The sequence below is a fragment of the Panthera onca genome, chromosome A2 (genome assembly GCF_046562875.1).
Source record: "Panthera onca isolate mPanOnc1 chromosome A2, mPanOnc1 haplotype 2, whole genome shotgun sequence".
In the NCBI taxonomy this organism is placed as follows: Eukaryota; Metazoa; Chordata; class Mammalia; order Carnivora; family Felidae; genus Panthera; species Panthera onca.
The window spans coordinates 25,916,713-25,935,096 of NC_138340.1; the positions used below are offsets into that span (position 1 = coordinate 25,916,713).

At 35.9% G+C, this 18,384-nt stretch overlaps 1 protein-coding gene across 34 annotated transcripts in view; it reads left to right on the forward strand.

The window, feature by feature from the left end:
- Positions 1–18,384, forward strand: part of SLMAP (sarcolemma associated protein) — a 150,143-nt gene that overhangs the window by 75,576 nt on the left and 56,183 nt on the right. For all 34 annotated transcript variants that reach the window (XM_078442892.2, XM_078442889.2, XM_078442907.2 and 31 more), the window contains exons 4-9: positions 5,289–5,361; positions 10,858–10,894; positions 12,866–12,928; positions 16,356–16,451; positions 16,702–16,773; positions 18,131–18,271. In XM_078442892.2, coding sequence (XP_078299018.1) covers positions 5,289–5,361; positions 10,858–10,894; positions 12,866–12,928; positions 16,356–16,451; positions 16,702–16,773; positions 18,131–18,271 — 482 coding nt within the window. The remainder of the gene's footprint in view (positions 1–5,288; positions 5,362–10,857; positions 10,895–12,865; positions 12,929–16,355; positions 16,452–16,701; positions 16,774–18,130; positions 18,272–18,384) is intronic.

Genomic DNA, 18,384 nt, shown 5'->3' on the forward strand with positions numbered 1-18,384 from the left:
CTCGAGGACAAGGACCTAGTCATAATCATGTTGGTTTTCCCCGGCTTTACCAGCATACTGCTTTGTAGCCAGCAGATTCTCACTGAATATTTAGCAAATAGGTAAAGCCAAAGAACCACTACTCCTTGTGCATAAATCAAAAAGTAAACCAATAAGAAGTATTGCTCCATTGTATGCTAGAGAAATAAAGCTGCAAATGAATTCACATGCACAGAGAAAGGATTTTTCCCACCAAATAAATAGCTAAAAACAGGATTTCTGGGAGAAACAGCTGACTCTGAGTCTAGGCAGGAAATGTACAGGGTGAGCCTAGAAGATTCTGTCATATTATAAAGCAGTGAAGCTATCTAAGACTGGTAGGATTGTGTCAGAAAACTCGAATTAACATGGAGTTCCAGCTTATCAAAGATGGGACAGTTGCACATCAAATAATAACTATGGTGGATTGAAATATATCAAATGTGCTTAAATCCATGAATTTAAATAGTACAAGAAGGCAAAAAGATTTGATCACCCTTGGAAGCCTAGACAAACCATTCTGAAAACAAGTAAATAAAGAGAAGGCATAAACCATGTATGCGACCTTTCCTATAGAAATTATTCCTGGTATATACAATTAGTTGAGGAGGGAAAGCTTTTTATTACTGTACTCCAGCTCACAAGTGAAGACAGAATGATAGAATATCAATACAAAAAAAAATTCTTTAGAATTAATGTTACTTGTCTCTTCAGCGAACTTTCCCTACCTCTTTTCTGACTTAAAAAAAAAATCTTTAAGTCGAAAGCTTTATGAAGGGAAAAATTCAGGAATGAAAGTTTGGGAACTCTTTTATCTTAGATTGCAGTCAAAAGACAATTAAACAAATTATTCTCCAGTTTGGAAATGTTAACACCTCTCATTTAGGTCTTGGTTTTATAAATGTTTCTTATACTTCTTTGGTCTTCTTCCTGTTACTTCCAGTCATTTCAAGAGATCTTCAAGGGGTGTCTGGGTGGCTCATTCGGTTAAGCATCTGACTCTTGATATCAGCTCAGGTCATGATCTCACTGTTGTGGGATCAAGCCCTGCATCAGGCTCTGTGCACTGGGTGTGGAGCCTGCTTGGGATTCTCATTCTCTCACTTACTCACTCTCTCTCTCTCTCTCTCTCTCTCTCTGTCACTCTCCCTCTCTGTCTCTCTCACTCTCCCCCTCTCTCCCTCCCTCTCCCTCTCTTCCTCTCCCCTTCCCCCACTCTCCTCACTCTCTCTCTCTCTCAAAATAAATAAACATTAAAAAAAAAAGATCTCTCAAACTACTCAAATATAGAGTAGTGTTGATCTTCCTACTCAGTGCAGGAATAGAGATAGAACCAGACTACAACATATCCCAGAAGTTTCAGTCTCCCAGTCCAGGGCCTTAAACAGCTTTTTAAACTAATCACAGTGAACATGGGTCTTTTAAGTGATGTTTGTGTGAAGAGGCAATAGAAAAGGCTGACTTCATACCGTAAAGTAAACGTATTAACTCAAAAGCAAGATAATCTGTGTAAGATACTAGAGATAAAAACCCACAAACGACAGCTTGGGTAGTCTTCATTTTGATTTTTAATAAAGTCTCACAACTACAAGTAATTGCAGATTTTTCTCCATAGATACCTTATTTCTTTGATTCAGACACATCTGTTTTTCATGTTTTAACATTTCTGAAATTTACATGTAGCTTATAATGCATATGCATACAGGTTCCCTTGCTGTCAGAAAAAAAGAGCATTCCTATGAAACCTTTTCAAAATGGCGTAAAGAAGCAATTACCATGAATTTATATGGAAAGAGTTTTTAGAGTTCCCAGACCCAAAAAGTAACCTCTCTTAGGCTTTTCTGTTACCTTAGGACATATCTTGCTAATGGATGCACAAAATAAACTGAGATTAAGTACAGATGCTCACAGACACAGTTCAAAGTTATGGCAGCTCAAGACTGAGCTGCTGAGTATAGTTTGTGGGGAGGGAGCTTTGTGGGACTGTTCTTATTACCTCTGTTAACAGCTTGCTGCAAAACAAATGCTGAATGCTGCTTACACTTTGATTTTCATAATTAGCCAAAATCCTTTCCAGTTATTTCTTTCAGTTAGGAAAACAGGTACTAATGTAGGTTTTTCATAGATGCAAAGTGATGTAACACAAACTTTTAAAAAGCAATGGGTACTTGTATTTAATGTGGCAGTGATCCTGTGGCCTCCTTAGTCTGCCCAAGAAACTTTTAAATTGTGTGTTTTACAATTAATTTTGTCTTTGAATCTTGTAAATATGGTAAATAATGTTTCTGAGTGAATTTTGAGTGAAATTTGTTTACAAAGTACTTCATAGAATATTTTACAGCAGTACTTTTCCAAAGTATTTTTTTATAATACTGTATATATCATATATAAAATACCCTAATATTAGTTCCTGTGTTAAGTGTTCTGAAAACAGGGGCCAGGGATGCTCAATGGTCAAATAAGCTTGGAAAATGCATCTTACTTTTAGAGCCTCATGATGGACAAAAAGTCCTTTAAGCTCTGTGAAAGACTTGTAAAAAAAAAAAAAAAAATTCTTTCCATCTCTTTTTACCAAGTATTTCCCAAACTTTTCTGACCCCCAAATCCTTTTTTGTTAACACCTGCTAACACTCCATTTTGGGAAATACTGCTATGTAGAGTTGATTAATGTAAGTGTTAGAACAAAACATTTTTATCAGGTAGTTTTAAATACTTGCCTGTTGCAAATTAAAAAAAAACTGTGCATCTAGGTATCACAAGAACCTTTTCAAAGGAAGGGTTGGCTAGACTAGATGGTCAGCTTAGTCAGACGTGATCTTTAACTGCTTTCAGTAGTACACCAACCCTGTGCTACCCAATCAGTATTAGCCCTTGATTCGTCTCACAGATTTGTACGTCAGTCCAGGTGCTGGACTTTGGGGTGATAAATCTGAGCAATGGGGGGTGCCTGGGTGGCTCAGTTGGTTAAATATCCAACTTCGGCTCAGGTCATGATCTCACAGTTTGTGGGTTCGACCCCCACATCGGGCTCATGCTGACAGCTCAGAGCCTGGAGCCTGCTTCAGATTCTGTGTCTCCTTCTCTCTCCACCCTGCCCCCACTCGTGCTCTGTCTCACTCTGTCTCTCAAAAATAAATAAATGTAATAAAAAAAATTAAAAAAAAAATAAGTCTGAGCAATGGAGATTCTGATGTAATATATCACAGCTTGTCAGCTCTGGCACTGCAGTTTTATTCTATTAACTCACTGCACCTATTTTTTTAGACTTTATTACCAATTTAATAAATATATTGGTCAGGTGTCAGTACTCTTGGATCTTCTTGTATTGTGCTCGTGTATTTATTGTAACCTGTTTATAGTAAATCTCTGGGAGAGCCATAGAACTGGGGATGAATCTGTCCCTTCCTATGTTCTGCCAGGAAAAGGAGGGAGTTAGGTGGTTCTTGAAAGTGTAGGTGAACCCTACTGTCCTCAAAGTAAGAGATGTCTTCACCCCTGGTAATTAAAGCTGTAAAATATTAACCAGATATGTGCTTTGGCATATTCAGTAATCATTTATTAAATGCCTAGTTTGTACCAGATAACTCTCCCTAGTACAGGATTTAAAAAGTGAAAAGCAACCAATCCTTGTTCCTGTCACAGAGTTGACTCTAACTGGTGAGACAATAGTTGTATAAATGATAAATATTCATAATCCAATGTGCTCAGTATTATAAGAAGTAGATATAGGAGACTTTGGGGACCTCTAACTCAGATACTGAGTTTGGTGAAGGAAGTAGAATGTCTGAGCTGAATGGATAAGTGGCATTTGGTTATGGAGGCAAAGGGATAAAGGACATCACTGACAGAACAGCTTGTAAAGTGCATGGAGTTGTGAAAAGTAAGGGATTTGGAGATGCAGGTAGCTTAGTCTTGCACAGGGTGTTTTTGGTAGCAGGATGGAGGATGAGGCCTGAAAGGAAGGAAGGAGCCCAATGTTTCAGGGCTGTGATTGCTGTGTTAGGCAGTTTAGAAGCCTGTCCCATAGATGGTTCCTGATTTGTGTTAGCACTTTTCAATAATAAGTTAATGAAAATTGAGTAAACTATGCTAAATTTCTTAAGTTTACTGTGTATTTCCAGATGTCAGAATAATATCCATGTTTATAAGATCATCTTGATGATTCATGGGTTTGAGCACTTAATGATTTACCTGTACCTAAATGCATTAGCTCTATTCTTAATAAGTTTCATTGAAATATAATTTACTTGCAACACCAGTTTTACAAGCACAACTCACTGAGTTTTGACAAATGTATACTGTCCTATAATTGCCACCGCCCTAATCATGATACAGTAAATTATGCATATACAGTATATTATGCATTAGCTTTTAAATTAGATTTTGGTACACTAAATAAATTAACCCTTTGAACCCTAACCCTGGAAGATGTAATCTCTGAAGGACAGAGACATAAAAAGCCATCAACCTTAAACCAGCAAAAAAGTTTTTTTCTACAAAGCCCATATAAAAAGAGAAGCTCTGTATAAATGCTGCTTTTGGGGGGTTTTGTCTCTTGAAATCTTCAGAAGGAAGAGGAGGAAGTAAGAAGCAACAGTAAGAAATTGTCTACAAAGTGAGTGCTGTAATGTTATATAAAAATGTTTGGGGGTGAAGGAAGAAAAAGCACCAAGAATACAGAACCACAATTTTAGATACTGAACTGGAAACCTCAGACTTGAGCTCTACCAAAATCTCTGATACTTAATAACAGAGTTCAAGAAGCAGTCTCACTTGTCTGAGGTCTTGGTTTTCTCACTCATCAAATGGGGAATTGAGTGGCATATTTCAAGCTGTGTTATGCAGGATGTTAGAGTTTTGTGAGGCGTGGGTAGAAGTTACAGGTTGAGGACAGGAGAACTAGAAACTAGGGCTAACTTCTAAATTGGGGAATAGTTGGAGTTAGGTTTTGATGCCAACAGATGGCAGAGAAAGTGCATTTCCTGACCTCAATTGTATTTCCGTGTATTCAGCTGACCTTTTATGGACTGTCACTGCATTGGAGGCTAGGACTTAACAATTCTCTCTGTAATTCTGCCTTGCGACTGTGATTCAGAATGAATAGAGGGGACTTTCTCCAGAGGAATAAACATTGTCATTAAACCACCAGATTTTTTTCTTTCCTGGAAGTTATTACATTTAAGAATAAAATATATCTTTGAATATGAGAGATGTGAATGTTTGTATTTTTAAAAAATTACTTTATCCATCTTATTTGTTTTTTTAACCAGTTACCCATGGGTGTATTGTTTCTACAATAAAACTTTTTCTACCAGATGGTATGGAAGCCCGGCTCCGCTCAGAGTGAGTATAATTTAGTTTTTGTTTCAACTACCTTGGTTAATAATATTCTAGATGATGGTATACTGTTAACACTTGAGGATTATTCTAATAATGGTAGAAAATTAATGCAGTACTTTTACAATATAATATACTTCATTTTAATTCCTTTTCATGTTATTTACAATTCTAGTAAATAATAATGTATAAGGAGGCAGGTTATTTTGTTTCCAAAGTTAACTTTACAGTTTATATTTTGATGGATAATTGGTTGTTTTTAAATTTTTTTTTTAACGTTTATTTATTTTTGAGACAGAGAGAGACAGAGCATGAAGAGGGGAGGGGCAGAGAGAGAGACACACACAGAATCTGAAACAGCCTCCAGGCTCTGAGCTGTCAGCACAGAGTCTGACGCGGGGCTCGAACCCACGGACTGTGAGATCATGACCTGAGCCGAAGTCGGACGCTTAACCGACCAAGCCACCCAGGCACCCCAATTAGTTGTTTTTAAAATATTTAGGGTATGTAAGTCACTGGTGAATGATAACTGTATGAAAAAAAAAAATTTTTTTTAATTTAGTTTATTTTGAGAGAGAGAGAGAGAGTACAGATAGGGGAGGGGCAAAGACAGAGGGAGAGAGAATCCCAAGCCCTGATGCAGAGCTTGAACCCACAAACTGTGAGATCATGACCTGAGCTGAAACCAAGAGTTGGATGCTTAACCAACTGAGCCATCCAGGCACCCCTAAAAATATTATTTTTAATGGTTATTTATTTATTTTGAGAGAGAGAGTGCTCACACTCGTGTGGGTGAGAATGGGAGAGGGTCAGCAAGAGAGGAGAGACACAATCCCAAGCAGGCTCTGCTCTGTCAGCACAGAGCCTGACGTGGGCCTCCACTCACGAACCCTGAGATCATGATCTGAGCTGAAATCAAGTCTGGCGCTTAACCTACTGAGCCATCCGGGTGTCCTAAGTGATAACTGTATTTTGATCTGCATTTAATAGAGGATTCTTAAAGTATAATTCCCTCTGAAGTTAATGCCAGTGTCATCATCTTTTAGGACCTTGAGGGGTGTTGATATAGTTAGTAGCCTATTTTGATGGGAATTTTGGAGGGATTTTCCAATGCTGCATTTTTTTTTTTTCCTGAAGCAGTGGAAAGATTACTTAGAGGAAGACAAATATGAAAGAGAAGAGTTACTCATAAAATGTAAATGTTAAGATCTAAACATAAGTACATTTTAATCTTAGAGCTTTTCACAGATTATCATTATGTAGTAATCATTAATTAAACCATTTTTTTATTGGGGGGGAAGACCTTGAATATGCCAGAAGCTTTTTTCTATACCCAGCATAATACTTTTTATCCTTCAAAAGCAAAGACAAAGATCTGAGGATGGGAGGTTAAGATAAGTAGTAAGTTGAAGGCAAAGTAGAGTAGTGAGAGGAAAGAATGAAAAAGAAAGCAGAGAGGCTCTCCTATTACCATGACAGTCTGTGCTTTCATTAGAATTACTATATATTTTGCTTCAGTTAGAAGCTACCAATTTTTGGGGCACCTAGGTGGCTCAGTTGGTTAAGCATCCGATGTCAGCTCAGGTCATGATCTTGCAGTTTGTGAGTTCAAGCTCCGCATCAGGCTCTGTGCTGACAGCTCAGAGCATGGAGCCTACTTCAGAGTCTGTGTCTTCCCCTCTCTCTGCCCCTCCCATGCTCATGCTCTATCTCTCTCTGTCTCTCAATAATAAATAAACATTGAAAATTTTTTTTTTAAATTTGAATTCTCTCTATATAACCTCTGGCAAAATTATCCCAGATATAAAAAAATAAAATTAAATTAAAAAAAAGAAGATACCAATTTTTGTTAGCTTTAAGGATATCTGAAGCAAAGCAAAAATTTTTAAAGATTTTATTTTATTTAAATAAATCTTTTAAATATTTATTTATTTATTATTAAAAATTTTTTTTAATGTTTATTTATTTTTGCCAGAGAGAGAGAGAGAGACAGAGCATGAGCTGGGGAGGGCAGAGAGAGAGGGAGATACAGAATCTGAAACAGGCTCCAGGCTCTGAACTGTCAGCACAGAGCCCAACGCGGGGCTTGAACTCACTGCAAGATCATGACCTGAGCCGAAGTCAGACGCTCAACCGACTGAGCCACCCAGGCGCCCCTAATATTTATTTTTGAGAGAGAGAGAGCGCGCACGTGCGAGAGTGCACACGCGTGCACAAGCAGGAGTGGGGGAGGGGCAGAGAGAGAGGGAGACAGAATCTGAAGCAGGCTCCAGGCTCTGAGCTGTCAGCACAGAGCCTGATGCAGGGCTCGAACTCATGCACTGTGAGATCGTGACCTGAGCCGAAGTCAGACGCTTAACCGACTAAGCCACCCAGGTGCCCCTAAACATTTAAAATTCATAACAATCTGTTTCCTATTCTATATTATAGTTTAATTATTAAAAATACAGTTTACTTTGGAAGCTTTAATGTGACTCAGCTCTTATGAGTCAAGGGTTAAGTTTTTAAAAATAAGAATAACTATTAGTCATCTAATGATGTGTGACTTCTTAAAAACCTTGATGTTTCTGTGTGATAATGAGATTTTTCTTTCATGGAGTTAAAAACTTTGAGCAGTTATATAAAGGGTTATCTGTAATCTCAGGTTCCATCTAGTAGGGCATGTGAATTTCTCAGTCTATGTTGTGAATTGTGTCCGTGCCCTTGTTTCCCCAATGCTTTTCATCTTTGTCCTTGTTTCCTTATTGTTTGGTTTTTCTTATGTGATTAAATATTAGCATTTAGAATTTTGCTGCCAATTTCTTTGTACACAACCTGGCTGACTTTCTGGAGAAGACGAATTTGGGACAGGCACTTCTCCAGAGCTGGAGGAAGATCAGAATAGTCTTTAGAGGCAGATAGTCTGTTTCAAAGCCAGACTCCACCTATTCTGTGACTTGAGCAGGCCTCCCTTTTCTCATATGAAAAATGAAGATAACAGTAGTACTTGTGGAGCAGGAATTTTATGAGGAAGATTAAATAAGTTTGTGCACTAAAAGTTTTGTGTAGTACCTGGCATATATTAAGCACATGATAATCATTGACTGTTTCTATGACTGTAATCTTTTATAGCAATCAAGATATTTTTGAGTACACCAGAATTTTAGAGTTTCAGATACATTGTATACATAGCATTTAATGCTTTTAAGATCTTCACTAGATAGTTCTCAAAAAGCTGGTTATTGGGGTGTCTGGGTGCCTTGGTTGAGCATCCGACTCTTGATTTCTGCTCAGGGCATGATCCCAGGGTTGTGGAATCGAGCCTTGTGTCACGCTCCACACTGAGCATGGAGTCTGCTTAAGATTCTCTCTCTTTCCCTCTGGCCTTTTCCCTTGCTTGCACTCTCTTTCTCAAAAGAAAAAAAAAAGATTCTTTTTTCTTCCTTGATTTTTATTATATCACACAAATATTATTTTTTAAAGTAATCTTTACACTGAACATGGGGCTCAAACTCATGACGCCGAGATCAAGAGTTGTATGCTGCACTGACTGAGCCATGCCAGGCACCCCTGTACAAATAATTTTTAAGTGATAACAGAGAAATTGCCTGTAATTCCGCAGTCCTAACACTAAATAATGGTTTTCTTTTTCTGCATTCCCTTATTGCATATGAACTTTTCTTAAAATCCAAACAGAATACGTCTATATCCAAGATAGGTTCTGTAAAATACATACTATACACACACAAATACATATTACTTATGGAATGTTTAACTGGATTTTCAGCCTTTGGCTAACTAAATGTTCATAAGAACAGAATATTTTGTACTTTGGTCACGAAGAAAAATGGAATTAAAAAACCATGAGTACTATTTGCTTCTATTTAGACTTTCTTAAGTTCATTTGCCTATATGTGCGTATCTATAGAGAAAAAGGTATATACCCCAAATGGTTACCTCTGGGTGCTGGCATTAGGTAGTTTTTACTTATTTTCTCTTGCTTTACTGCACACACATAATCAATATGTATTACTTGTATAGTGAAGAAAACAAAAGTTATGTTTAAGATATCTATCCCATGTTTATGGGGTAGAGAGAAAAACTAAAGTTGGCATAATTTTTTAAACCTTCATTGGGCACCAGCTTTTCCAGGGCGTTGTGATAGGTTCTGGGCATCCAGAGGTAAATTGGTCACAATGCCTAAAAACACACATGTGAAATTGAAGATATAAAGGGTTATATGATCTCAATGGGAGTCTGCACAGGATCATGTGTGTTCAGAAGGGAAGGGTGTGCTGGTTCTTAATATTCCATTTTATTCAGCATTTTAGTGTATTTGTGACTAATTGAATTGAAGCAGTACTTAGGATGTTTGTGGTTATTACAGTGGGATTAGAATTGTCATTTCTATTTTTAAGTCATAGATCAGTTTCTCATTAGTTTACACATAATTAACCAGTTGAATCTAGGAGCTTTCCTCTAGTCAACCTTCAAGGTGACCATTATCAGAGTAGCGTCTAGGATATGGAGTGATTAGCCACTGGGAGGGGACGTGGGTGGCAGCCTTGCTTCGTGTTTTCTCTACTCACCCCAACCCCCATACAGTAGCTTACAGGCATTGTAAGATAGGGCCCCTGGCTTCCTTAGCTGCTGTGTTCTCATGGAACTGGTAGTAGGATCAAGTGCTACTATGTTAAAGGTACTGTTTAAAGCTCTTTATTTATATTAACACATTTAATACAGTAACCCCTGGGCTTGTTTTTATGATTATCCCCATTTTATAGAGGAGGAAGATGAGACCTATAGTGCTTAGGTAACTTGCCCAAGATTATACAGCTTGTAAGTAGAGCCAGAATTCGGACCCAGGCTTCTGAGCCTGCATACTTAACTGATACACTATACTGCCTATCTGTCAGTACTTTATAAGGCTGAAGAGGCAATTAGTACCAATTATACTGTCTGTTTGCTGCTTTAAAGAGGTATACTGAGTTTAGTTTCCTACTTACATTTAAGCTTTCATTTGTTAATGTGTGAAGGGGCTGGGTGGAGAAGAACAGTAATACTGTTTGGCTAGCTAAAATTTTTCTCCTAGAGCAAGTTTCCAAATTATAGCTTTCTTTCAAATAGAACTTTGGTTTTTAAGACTTTGTGTATAGGAATATTTAATTTTAAAAGAATGTAACTTACAGATTCCAAAATTAAAAATGGATATGTAGAAGTTGTAGAGCCCAGAAATTCGCCAGAGTCCTTGTTAAATAGTGGATCCTCAAAAGGCATTTAATACGTTTTGAATTTTGAATTTGTGTTTAAAAATATATTATGTGTAAAAAGTAGATTTGTGTATTTATTACCTTGTTTTCTAAGAATGCTATGTATTTATGAAGGATTAAAAATAATTCACATTCTTTTAATTATATGAAAGCAAGTGTAGCAACTTTGGGGTTTAAGATATTCTGGTACTGTCCTACTTTGTTTCCTCTGTTGTCAGGAAATTAGATAAAAATTCTAAATTTTTCTTTTCAGTGTCATCCATGCTCCATTACCAAGTCCTGTTGACAAAGTAAGTTAGTAATGATTTTTTACAAACCAACTCAGCTATATTGCTTTGCAAAATGTTTTTGTTTGTTTTTAATATGCTTTACCTAGAAGCTTATTTTTCTTCTGTAACAAAATACATACAGTGTATATAGATATTTGGTTATTGCAGTCCTCTATCTGGAGAATTTAGGGTGGATGTTTCTTAGGAAAAAGCTTTTGTTATCTCAAATAAATGGCTGGTTGTATAGACTAGGAGTACTTGTTTTGTGCCTAGCCAAAGGTACGAAGTGTTAGTTACTGCTGTTTATTCTGGAATACAGTTATGTCTAGAAATATTTATTAAAGCTTTCTACCCAAATATTCACCCAACATATACCTACCCATAGAAATAACAGAAATATGGGTTTACAGGAATTGTTCTTTTATTGTCCTTGAAAAGCAGTTTTATTTAATCTGATTTGGTCAGAAACTTTGTGATAATTACTTGTTAGTATTTTCCTCAGAAATAATGGTGTAATAAACTATAGATATCATTGCTTCATAGCAAAAAAAAAAAGATGTCTTTTGACATTAATGTAGATGTTTTTTCTTAGTGTACTAACTAAACTATTGGGAAAATATTTTACATTTTTTTTTCTTCCATGTGGATAAAGACTGAAAGCCTGCCTGAAACTGAAGTTCTCTGTTAAATTCCTTTTTTAGAAGTAAAAGTGGCTAATCATCAAGTTCAGCAATACCAAGAATTATTTCAGAAGTAAATAATGACCTTGCCAATATAAGACTAACTTTTAAAAATAATGCCACGTCTCTGAATTCTAGTTAGCATATTTAAAAATATATGCTTTCTGAGCTTCATTGGGAATGATGCTATTAACATCATTAATAAGTTAATACATAAGACTTAGTAGTATTGATATGAGTAAATGTTAACAGCAGCCTATTAGTACCTTCTTTGGTGGGGGGGGTGGTGTGTGTGTGCGGAGAAATAATGCCATGGTTATATGTTCCACACTTGGGGGAAACCCTGATAGAAGGTAATTTTTCCTAATACACTTGAATTCTAAGTATTTTTTCTACAATTTATAGTTTAAATACTATTATTTACTATCTTTTTCTTCTTAAACCTACCTATAGTTTAAAGAAGAAAAAAAAGACAAAGCTATTTTCTTTCTCTTTCTTTTTCTTTTTCTCTTTTTCTTTCTTTCCTTCTTTCTAATTTTTTTTTTTAATGTTTATTTGTTTCTTTCATTTGTTGAGAGACAGAGAGACAGAGCATGAGTTGGGGAGGAACAGAGAGAGAAGGAGACACAGAATCCGAAGCAGGCTCCAGGCTCTGAGCTGTCGGCACTGAGTCCGATGCGGGGCTTGAATCCACAAACCATAAGATCATGACCTGAGCTGAAATTGGATGCTTAAGATGCTTAACCAGCTGAGCCACCCAGGCGCCCCTCTTTTCTTTCTTTTCTTTTTTTTTTAAAGAGACAAACCTATTTCCATTGCCTCTGGCCATTGGACAAAGCATTATATTTCCTGTTCTGTCTCTCCCATACCCTCACATACAAATAACATTTTGAAGATGGCTGCCTCAGAATGAATTATGACTGTTGACATATTGAAGAACTGTTTAACAATGGATCTTAAAGGGGGAAAATATAGATCTGTTGATTTAGGAGTTATTACTTCTGGATTAAGAAAGGGCTGTCTTGCCTTTGCCTTGTGCTTGTGATTTGGTTTATCAAGGAATGTTTCCATGAGTAGTACTTGTTCCACCACCCTGCTTATAAATCTCAGACTGGTCAGTGAAATATAACACCATTTACAAATTCTACACACGGAACAGAAATGTTTTGAAAATGAAAGGAACTGGTTAAGCTTAAAAATAATTTTTATTTTGCATACTTCAGTAAATAGACATTTCAAAGACTTGGTTTGCTTTAATGTCTTTTATGAATGTTTTGTGTGACTATTGATACTTGTGTCATTTTGTTTCTAGGTTGCTGCTAACACTCCAAGTATGTACTCTCAGGAACTATTCCAGCTTTCTCAGTATCTACAGGTAAAAGTAAATCTTGAAAATTCTTAGTTTTTAAAAGTAGAATTAAGCAACTTAGGTTTGATTTTGCTAGTTCACAAATACAGGCTAAAGAAATATTGGCTGGCTACAAGTACAAAAGAAATATCTTTTCAAAGTAAAAAAAAAAAAAAAGGATTAAAATTAGGTCTTGTGAAGAAAGGATAAAAGAATCAGGATTATTAAGTCTAGAAAAGATAGGGTTCTGTACAAGAGAAGTTTTTGTTATTTAAATATGAGGAAGTGTCAACATAGTTCTTTATCCATAGATGATTTAAAAAAAAATTTTTTTTTTAATGTGTATTTATTTTTTGAGAGGGAGAGGTTGACAGAGTGTGAGCATGGGAGGGGCAGAGAGAGAGAGGAAAACACAGAATCTGAAGCAGGCTCCAGGCTCTGAGCTGTCAGCACAGAGCCTGACATGGGGCTCGAACCCTCAAACCATGAGATCATGACCTGAGCCGAAGTCGGACACTTAACTGACTGAGCCACCCAGGCCCCCCATCCATAGATGATTTCTAAAGAAAATTAAACCTGGAGAGATTTTGGTTGCTTAATAGCAAATAATTACATAGTACTTACTATATGCCAGACTCTAGCTCTTTGCCTCTACTCATTTAATCTTCAGAACAATCCTGTAAGGTACATATTTTATTCCCATTTTTATAGAGAGAGTAACTGATGGTCTGGAAGGTTAAATAATTTACACAATATTACACACTGTGTAGTAGAGCTGGGCTTTGAACCCAGACAGTCAGACCTCAGAATCTGTACCCTTAACCACTGGGCTGTGCTGCTGAGTCTGTTGGAAGATATCTTGATGAGGCAGATACATCGAGTGGGCTCCTGAAGAAGTTAATACCATATTTAAAAAGCCTTTCAAATCTTTAAAAAGGAAACAAGTGTGTGTGTGTGTTTGTGTGTCCCCTCTTGATTTTGGGGAGATTTGGGCTAGATTATGTTCCTATTATTATTCTGGTGAGGGAGCATATTGAAGAAAAATCCTAGATCAGGAATTTAGAGATTGAACTTTTTATCTTGGCTCTGCCACTGAGTTCTGTAACTTTGGGTGACTCATTTTACATTCATAAGTCTTCAACTGCTTTTTAAAAATGATAGGACCAAACCAGTGATCCTGGCTCCTACGTTCTTTTATAGGAATCAATCACTAAAAGTGGTTCTCCCTCAGTTAAGAATGTACAAGTCTGTGAAAATTGTCAAAGTACTAATCACATCTTACTTCCACCGGGTGTTATGTAACGGTGCATAGAAAAGCACTGTTACACATTTGTAATTTAAGTAGAATTTCTAACAGCACAAAACATAGCCAGAATTCCCTGGACTCGATCTGTGGCTTTAACCTCTGACCTTTTGGGAAAGTTGTTTAACCCTTTTGCGTGCCTCATTTTCTTAATATGTGATATGGGTATAATAATAGCACTTACCTCACAGAATTGTGAATAGTAAATGAACCAATATATGTAAAGCACTTAGAACAGCGCCTGGCACTTAAAGTGTATGCCATACATGTTAGCATTTGTGTACCACTCAATAGGAAGGTACATTAATTGACCCAGATCTCTCTTATTTTTAGAAGTAGAAGAAAACTTTGAGATTAATCTGGTCTAACCTCCATTTTTCACATGAGAAATATGGGGCTCATCTAGATAAAAATGATTTCCCGAGGCTATATACACTATATACTCACCAGTCATCATGGACTGTCGATCTAATGTCCTGACTCACTCAGTACTTTTTCCACCTTTGTCAGTTCTTTGCATATTCATAGGTGGGCATGTCTTTAATTGTTCTTTTCTGATTTTTGAGAGAATATTATATTGTGCTATCTTTTCTATATACATCTTTGTGAATTGCTGGAATTCTTACGTAAACTGTAAAACTTTTGAATAAAAACTGGAGTAGATATGTTTTATGCCTTAGAACTAAAAGTAAAGAACTGGAAATATTATTAGATTTCTATTAGGATGTGGTTCATGGAATTATGAAACTCTAAATGGGATTGAGTTAAAAAAAGGTGAAATTACACCACCTAGTGGGAGTAGTGATTATTTGGTGGTTTTGTGTTTAAGTAAAACTTTTTGCAGCATTAATGTAATTTCCTGGATATTAGGAATGTTTTAAGAGCTTAAAATAAACTTGGCAGCTCATCTCTTTTAAGTGTAAGTTGTGTTTTATGGCCTTTGTTAGATTCCTTAATCTATACTTTTACAATTATATTAAAAAACAGTACCGCTAACTCTTAATTAGGTCAGATTTTCTCTAATCATTATGTATCAAGGATGTGGACAACAATAAATGCATGCTTTAAATCTCAAGAAATGTGTTTGAAGCATACCCTTCTTTGCTGAGGTGGCTCCAGAGGTATTAGGGTAGTAAGTGTTCTTCTTTGGCTAATGACAGGAATAGAAGAAAGTGAAATTTAAAGATGTGCCATAACCACCGCTGAATGCTGTGTGAGCATTTTCACCTTGACTTCTAGTGAAGGAGACCCTCTTAACAGCTATCAAATGTTAATAAGTGACCTAGAGATAAGGTTTGCTTGCCAATGTCCTTCTCTGGAAAAATATTCCTTTGGAGCTGCCAAATAGTTATATAACTCCTTGATTCCTTAATTACATTAGTGGACTCTTATTTTCGGCATATTTGATTGCTGCTAAGTGGTATACAGTCTCAGAGAATCAGAACACCTGACAATGCAATAGATTATGATAGTGAAACAGTCTTTCTCTCTTCTTAAGTATATATGTTTATATATATAACATTCTTAAAAGGAAAAACTAAAAGACATTTCTAATTTAGATGTCATATCCATGCACCTAAGCCATTAAGAAGTATCTTTGCTACTGACCACATTGTTTGACTTAGTTTGGAATGAGTTAGTGCTGAAAGATATGTATATATTTTTTAAAATATGTATATATATAAAATGCAGGGTTGAACATTTGTTGGATTCTTCTACTCTGGATTTCCTTTTTTTTTTTTTTTTTTTTTTTTAAACTCACTCTTCCTATGTATGTATGTGTGGAAGGAAGGAAGTAAGCTGTATGCCCAACCTGGGGCTTGAACCCACAACCCCGGGGTCAAATGTCATGTTCTACTGACTGAACCAGCCATGCTTCCTTTTTAAAGTCACTCTTGCGAATTATGAGTAAAAAGAAAACAAAAACAGGGGGCTTGTTTTCTGTTAACAGTGGAAGGTGCAGCTAGAGTACCCCTAACAGACCAGAAAGTGAGGCTAAACTGATGTGGTTTATATATATCTTACAAGATTTATCAGGCTTGAAAGTAAGATACAAAGTGGGATATAAGATGAGAATGTGCTAAAAATTGATTACTCTTCAAGGGATCATGCTGAGTTCTTTAGAATCTCTTTTGTGATTTGTATTATTAGGAGGCCTTACATCGGGAACAGATGTTGGAACAGAAGTTAGCCACACTTCAGCGGCTACTAGCCATCACCCAAGAGGCTTCAGATACCAGTTGGCAGGTATTACAGATGCCTTTATATTCATAGTTTAATATTCCTTAAATGTTGATTAAACCAAAACTGAATTTTTTTAGCAGGGAAAGGCAGTTATTTCCTAATGACCAAATATTGAAAATTTAGCATTTTACAGTGGATGTTGGTCAGTTTTATGATTTTACATCTTTTTTTTTTTGGCGATAGCAACCATTTTGATATGTGTTATTTTTTAATTACCCTGGGATTTTATTTATATTTAATTTTTTTTCAACAGGCTTTAATAGATGAAGATAGACTCTTATCACGGTTAGAAGTTATGGGAAACCAATTACAGGCATGCTCTAAAGTAGGTATTAATCTCAAGTAAGGATTCATAAAGAAAAAAGCATAAATTATGCATTAAAATGCATAGTTTTTTGTGTAGCTTCATTTCTTTGTCATTTTGAGTACATTCTAAAACATTTATACATTTTCTCCATTCTTTTAAGTCTTTTGTCATAAGAAATTCCAAACATACATGTAAGGACAGAATTGTATATTGAATATCCATGTATAACTCTCTTTTTTCTATCGTAGTTGATATTTGCTGGAGAAACTGGGTCATTTGTCCTCTATAATTTCCCTCAACCTAGACTGTTATTTAACGATTCTTCTAGCTCCCCTCCCACACCATAAATTGGTAGTTTGATCTAGAGATTTGATCTGATCTCTTTTTTGCCAACAATACTTCATGAATAGTATTGTGTACCTTCACCAAAAGGCACCATAATGTCTAGTTGTCCTTCTTTCTGAAATATTAGCAATCTTTGATGTCCCTTGCCTAATCCATTATTAAGGGTTGCAAAAATGGTTAGGTTTAGTGCTGTCATTCCTTCATTTATAGCTGGGTGACTTCTATAAATACTTCTCTTATGCCCCTCTCAAACTATTTTGTTACCTGAAGTCTTTTTTTTTTTTTTTTTTTTTTTTTTTTAGGGAAGGCAGGATAGTGATTTTCTCTTTTTATTTACTGGATTTCAAAATAACGAATTAGTTCTTTGTCATCCACCAAAGAATGACCACGAAGTGTTTTTCTTTTCTCCAAACTAGATTTAAATATATTTCATGTGTTTCAACCTATTCCATTTGTTGTTCTTATTGTTGTTCAAATTATCACATCTTTGGTGAACCATAGCTTTTTCAGTTTGGTGCCTGAGTCCTTTTGGTACAGTCTCAGCAGGCTTTCATAGCTTCCTGCTGTCATTTTAGACAAGATGTTCCAGACTCATCTTGTATATTTCCTGTCTCAGAGCTGGAATCAGCTTTTTCTTCTGGGTACTCTTATTCCTTTTGGTTTAACCATTGTGTTAAAATGCTGGGCCCCTTTGAAAGTAAGAGATCATTTTTGTACACAAATGAAAATACTATGGCTTACAGAGAATATGAAAATTGGAGACTCAATTCATTTTGTACATTTGAGAAATTCTTATTTTCCTTTGACTTTTTTAATTGTAAATGTGAATTAATATATTTGTGAAGGCATAATTCACTAATGAAACTTTTCAATACAGCTTCAAGCTTCAGTTAATACAGGGCCAACATCATTTGGATTTAGTGATACCTTAATATAAAACTCAAACAGTATGATAATGTGTTGTTTTTTCAAATGATAAATATTTAAAAACAATAACTTGGTTATAATTATAAGTATCTTTTAATCTTAGAATCAAACAGAAGATAGTTTACGGAAGGAACTTATAGCATTACAGGAGGATAAACACAACTATGAGACGACAGCCAAAGAGTCCCTGAGGCGGGTTCTTCAGGAGAAAATTGAAGTGGTTAGAAAACTTTCAGAAGTTGAGGTATTTTAATTTAACAAATATACTTTGGTAGTATGATTAAAAATTTTTAGCCTAAAATCGCTCATATTCTAGGACATTTTAAACTTGGGTGTTATATTACTAGTATGCTGTTT